The 6106-nt window shown below is 60.1% G+C and overlaps 1 protein-coding gene across 1 annotated transcript; it reads right to left on the bottom strand.

Moving 5' to 3' along the window:
- Window positions 1–408: 408 nt before the first annotated feature.
- Window positions 409–5307, bottom strand: LOC309452683 (serine/threonine-protein phosphatase 4 catalytic subunit B-like; the record flags this gene model as incomplete). The annotated part of the gene is made up of 3 exons (XM_082077330.1): window positions 409–645; window positions 765–2851; window positions 5043–5307. Coding segments are annotated over 2 exons (395 nt in total), but the record flags the coding sequence as incomplete, so codon positions are not given.
- Between the last annotated feature and the right edge of the window lie 799 nt (window positions 5308–6106).

Genomic DNA, 6106 nt, shown 5'->3' with positions numbered 1-6106 from the left:
GAGAGAGGGAGGAGCGGGAAGGGAAAGGGGGCGTGGCTTGAAGAGGGTGGGCGGGGCCGCGGTGGCTCCGCTCCGCCCCCCGCCTCGGGGGGGTGACGTCACGCTCCGGCACGTTGCGGCGGGGCCGTTGGGGGGCGGAGCCTGCGCGGAGGGGGCGGGAGCTGCAGGGGACTGGGCGTGGCCAGTGAAAAGGGGCGGGGCTGCGCGGAGCGGCGGTGCCTGCGAGGGGCGGAGCCTGCGCGGAGGGGCGGAGCCTGTGCCGTGGAGGCGGGGGCTGCACAGGATTGGCCGGGGCCGGGTGGATGGGGGCGGAGTCTGCGGGGCGGGGGCTGCGCGGAGTGGGCGGAGCCCCATGGAAAGGGGCGTGGCCTATGCCCCCCCCCCCATTTCACGACACTTTGAGGCCACTTGGGCTTTTTCTTCTTTTTTTTATGTAAAAGGAGCTGAAACGGTTTCAAAAAAAAATCAACAAAAAACCCCAAAAAACCAACAAATTCCTCGTTTTTCAACCCAAAACACACGGGGGGGGGGGGGAGGGGACAAGAGGGTCACCTGGGGGTCCCCAAAGGTCACCTGGGGGTCCCCAAGTGTCACCCCCCCCCCCCCAGGGTGTCCCCAAGTTGGGGGGGGGGGGACCTTGGTGACCTTGGGTGGCCCCAGGGACCAATGGGGACATTGGGGTGACCCCAGGGACCAATGGCGACACTGGGGGGGCCCCAGGGACCAATGGGGACATTGGGGTGACCTCAGGGACCAATGGCGACACTGGGGTGACCCCAGGGACCAATGGGGACATTGGGGTGGCCCAGGAGGGGACAAAGGACACTGAGATGTCCCCAACCCCCCCCCATGGGTGACCTTGATGACTCCATGGATGACCTTGGTGACCCAGGGTGGCCTTTGGGGACCCCATGGGTGACCCTGGTGACCCCATGGGTGACCTTGGTGACCCAGAGTGGCTCTTGGGGACCCCATGAGTGACCTTAGTGACCCAGAGTGGCTCTTGGGGACCCCATGGGTGACCCTTGGGGACCCCACGGGTGACCTTAGTGACCCAGGGTGGCTCTTGGGGACCCCATGGGTGACTTTAGTGACCTCATGGGTGACCTTAGTGACCCCATGGGTGACCTTAGTGACCCAGGGTGGCTCTTGGGGACCCCATGGGTGACCCTGGTGACCCCATGGGTGACCTTGATGACCCCTTGGGTGACCTTAGTGACCCAGGGTGGCTCTTGGGGACCCCAGGGTGACCTCAGTGACCCACGGTGACCCTTGAGGACCCCATGGGTGACCCTGGTGACCCCATGGGTGACCTTGATGACCCCATGGGTGACCTTGATGACCCAGGGTGGCTCTTGGGGACCCCATGGGTGACCCTGGTGACCCTATGGGTGACCTTGATGACCCCATGGGTGACTTTAATGACCCCATGGGTGACCTTGGGGACCCAGGGTGGCTCCTGGGGACCCCATGGGTGACCTTAGTGACCCAGGGTGACCCTTGAGCACCCCTTGGGTGACCTTGGGGACCCCATGGGTGACCTTAGTGACCCCTTGGGTGACCTTGGGGACCCCATGGGTGACCTTAGTGACCCAGAGTGGCTCTTGGGGACCCCAGGGTGACCTCAGTGACCCAGGGTGGCTCTTGGGGACCCCATGGGTGACCTTGGTGACCCCATGGATGACCTTAGTGACCCCATGGATGACCTTGGTGACCCAGAGTGGCTCTTGGGGACCCCATGGGTGACCTTGGGGACCCCATGGGTGACTTTAGTGACCCCATGGATGACCTTGGTGACCCAGGGTGGCTCTTGGTGACCCCACGGGTGACTTTAGTGACCCCATGGGTGACCTTGGGGCCCCATGGGAGACCTTGATGACCCCATGGGTGACTTTAGTGACCCCGTAGGTGACCTTAGTGACCCCATGGGTGACCTTAGTGACCCAGAGTGGCTCTTGGGGACCCCATGGGTGACCCTGGTGACCCTATGGGTGACCTTGATGACCCCATGGATGACCTTGGTGACCCAGGGTGGCTCTTGGGGACCCAATGGGTGACCTTGGGGACCCCATGGATGACCTTGGTGACGCAGAGTGGCTTTTGGGGACCCCATGGGTGACCTTGATGACCCCATGGATGACCTTGGTGACCCAGGGTGGCTCTTGATGACCCCATGGGTGACCCCTGGGGCCCCTTGGGTGACCCTTGGGGACCCCATGGGTGACCTTAGTGACCCCATGGGTGACCTTGATGACCCCATGGGTGACCTTGATGACCCAGGGTGGCTCCTGGGGACCCCACAGGTGACTTTAGTGACCCCATGGGTGACCCTGGTGACCCCATGGGTGACTTTAGTGACCCCATGGGTGACTTTAGTGACCCAGAGTGGCCTTTGGGGACCCCATGGGTGACTTTAGTGACCCCATGGGTGACTTTAGTGACCCAGAGTGGCCTTTGGGGACCCCATGGGTGACCTTGGGGACCCCATGGGTGACTTTAGTGACCCCATGGGTGACCTTGGGGACCCCTTGGGTGACCTTGGGGACCCTTGGGGACACAAGTGCCACCACAATGACCCAGGAGGGTCCACCAGACCCCATCACGTCCCCCTGAGTCTCCACCACCCACGCTCACGGCGGCTCTTGGGGCCCCTTGTGGCCCCTTGGGGACCCCGTGGGGACACGGGGGGACACGGGGTGACCCGCGGGGACACCGGGGGGGTCACAGGAAGTAGTCGGCCACGGGTTTCTTGGCGGGGATGCCGCGCGTCTCCTGCGGCGCCGCCTCGAAGATGATGAACTCCTTCTGCAGGTGCTCGTCCAGCTCCAGGATGGCCGCCACGTTCCCGCACCTGCCGACGCGGCGGGGGGGGTTAGGCTGGGCTTAGTGGGGGCTTAGGCTGGGGTTAGTGTGGGGTTAGACTGGGCTTAGGCTGGGGTTAGTGTGGGGTTAGACTGGGCTTAGGCTGGGGTTAGTGTGGGGTTAGACTGGGCTTAGGCTGGGGTTAGTGTGGGGTTAGACTGGGCTTAGGCTGGGCTTAGTGGGGGCTTAGGCTGGGCTTAGTGGGGGCTTAGGCTGGGCTTAGTGGGGGCTTAGACTGGGCTTAGCGGGGGGTTAGCGTGGGGTTAGGCTGGGCTTAGTAGGGGCTTAGGCTGGGCTTAGTCTGGGGTTAGTGGGGGCTTAGACTGGGCTTAGTGTGGGCTTAGTGTGGGCTTAGTGGGGGCTTAGACTGGGCTTAGTGGGGGGTTAGTGTGGGGTTAGACTGGGCTTAGTCTGGGCTTAGTGGGGCTTAGACTGGGCTTAGTGGGGGCTTAGACTGGGCTTAGTGGGGGCTTAGACTGGGCTTAGACTGGGCTTAGTGGGGGGTTAGACTGGGCTTAGTGGGGGCTTAGACTGGGCTTAGTCTGGGGTTAGTGTGGGCTTAGTGTGGGCTTAGACTGGGCTTAGTGGGGGCTTAGACTGGGCTTAGTGGGGGCTTAGACTGGGCTTAGTGGGGGCTTAGACTGGGCTTAGTGGGGGCTTAGACTGGGCTTAGTGGGGGCTTAGTGGGGGCTTAGTGGGGGCTTAGTGGGGGCTTAGTGGGGGCTTAGTGGGGGCTTAGACTGGGCTTAACGTGGGGTTAGTCTGGGCTTAGTGTGGGATTAGTGTGGGATTAGTCTGGGCTTAGGGTGGGCTTAGCGTGGGGTTAGCGTGGGGTTAGTCTGGGCTTAGTGTGGGATTAGTCTGGGCTTAGACTGGGCTTAGACTGGGCTTGGCATGGGATTAGCGTGGGCTTGGTGTGGGCCTGGCGTGAGCTTAATGTGGGCTTAACGTGGGCTTAGTGTGGGCTTGGCGTGGGGTTAGTCTGGGCTTAACGTGGGGTTAGTGTAGGCTTAGTCTGGGCTTAGTCTGGGCTTAGTGGGGGCTTAGACTGGGCTTAACGTGGGGTTAGTGTGGGCTTAGTGTGGGCTTAACGTGGGGTTAGTGTGGCCTTAGACTGGGCTTAGTGTGGGCTTAGACTGGGCTTGGCGTGGGTTTAGCGTGGGCTTGGCGTGGGGTTAGTCTGGGCTTAGTCTGGGTTTAGACTGGGCTTAGTGTGCGATTATTAGTCTGGGTTTAGTGTGGGCTTAACGTGGGCTTAGGGTGGGCTTAGCCCCCAACGTCCCCAATGCCCCCAATGTCCCCAATATCCCCAATGTCCCCCATGTCCCCAACACCCCCATGTCCCCAATGTCCCCATTGCCCCCATTGCCCCCAATGTCCCCAATGTCCCCCACATCCCCCAACGTCCCCAATATCCCCAATGTCCCCAATGCCCCCCATGTCCCCAACACCCCCATGTCCCCCATGTCCCCAATATCCCCAACGTCCCCCATGTCCCCCATGTCCCCAACGTCCCCAATGCCCCCCATGTCCCCAACACCCCAATGTCCCCATTCCCCCATTGTCCCCATTGTCCCCATTGCCCCCATGTCCCCAATGTCCCCATTGTCCCCATTGCCCCCATGTCCCCAATGCCCCCATGTCCCCCAATGTCCCCATTGTCCCCATTGCCCCCATGTCCCCAATGTCCCCATTGTCCCCCCATGTCCCCCCATGTCCCCAAGTCCCCAATGTCCCCCACATCCCCCATTGTCCCCATTGCCCCCAATGCCCCCAATGTCCCCAACACCCCCATATCCCCCAATGTCCCCAATATCCCCAATGTCCCCCATGTCCCCCATGTCCCCAACACCCCAATGTCCCCATTGCCCCCAATGTCCCCGTTGTCCCCATTGTCCCCATTGCCCCCAATGTCCCCATTGCCCCCATGTCCCCAACACCCCCATGTCCCCCATTGTCCCCAATGTCCCCATTGTCCCCAATGTCCCCATCGCCCCCAATGTCCCCATTGCCCCCATTGTCCCCAATGCCCCCAATGTCCCCAATGCCCCCAATGTCCCCATTGCCCCCAATGTCCCCATTGCCCCCAATGTCCCCATCGCCCCCAATGTCCCCATTGCCCCCAACGCCCCCATTGCCCCCAACGCCCCCACCGTCCCCACCGTCCCCGATGTCCCCACCTGTAGCAGTAGTTGGGCGCGGACCAGACGGTGAGGACGCTCTCGCCGAAGTGCCACTTGTAGCCCTCCATGACCAGCTGGTGCGCCCGGCAGATCATGGCCACGTCGTTGGCCGCGTTGAACTGCGCCACCACGTCGCTGCCGAACAGGTACCCGGCGCCGCGGGGGGAGACGCCCCAGCCCGTGGTGTCTGCGGGGACAACGGCGGATTGGGGGGGGAATGGCGGAGGGGGCGAATCGGGGAACAAAATGGCGGTGGAATCGCCTCAGGGAACAAAACGGCGGCTTAATCGCATCAGGGAACAAAATGGCGCCCAAACTACCCTCGATTTCATGATATAATGGAAAACAATGTATAAAAAGTGATTAATGGGGGGTTATTGATATAAAGAGTGACGACGAAGCTGCCTCAAAATGGCGGCGGAATCACCTCAGGGAACAAAATGGCGGCGGAATCGCCTCAGAGGGGAAATGGCGGGAAAGTCGCCTCAGGGAACAAAATGGCGCCCAAATCGCCCTCAATTTCATGATATAATGGAAAATAATGTATAAAAAGTGACGGATGTGGGAACTATTGATAAAGAGAGTGAGCACTGAGGTGCCTCAAAATGGCGGCAGAATCGCCTCAGGGAACAAAATGGTGGCGGAATCACCTCAGGCAAAAAAATGGCGCCAGAATTAGTCTTGATTTTATGATATAATGGAAGAAAATGGATTAAAAGTGATTAATGGAGAATTATTGATAAATAGAGTGATGCCCAAACTGCCTCAAAATGGCGGGGGAATCACCTCAGGGAACAAAATGGCGGGAAAGTCACCTCAGGGAACAAAATGGCACCCAAATCGCCCTCAATTTCATGATATAATGGAAAATAATGTATAAAAACTGACTAATGTGGGAATTATTGATATAAAGAGTGAGGACTGAGCTGCCTCAAAATGGCGGGAAAATCACCTCGGGGGGAAATGGCGGGAAAGTCGACTGAGGGGGGAAATGGCGGGAAAGTCGCCTCAGGAAACAAAATGGCGCCCAAATCGCCCTCAATTTCATGATATAATGGAAA

This window comes from Streptopelia decaocto (genome assembly GCF_964273445.1).
Source record: "Streptopelia decaocto genome assembly, contig: HAP1_SCAFFOLD_2435, whole genome shotgun sequence".
NCBI classification, from domain to species: domain Eukaryota; kingdom Metazoa; phylum Chordata; class Aves; order Columbiformes; family Columbidae; genus Streptopelia; species Streptopelia decaocto.
The sequence above is the reverse complement of the archived record's forward strand: the minus strand, read 5'-3'. Positions and strand labels throughout refer to the sequence as shown.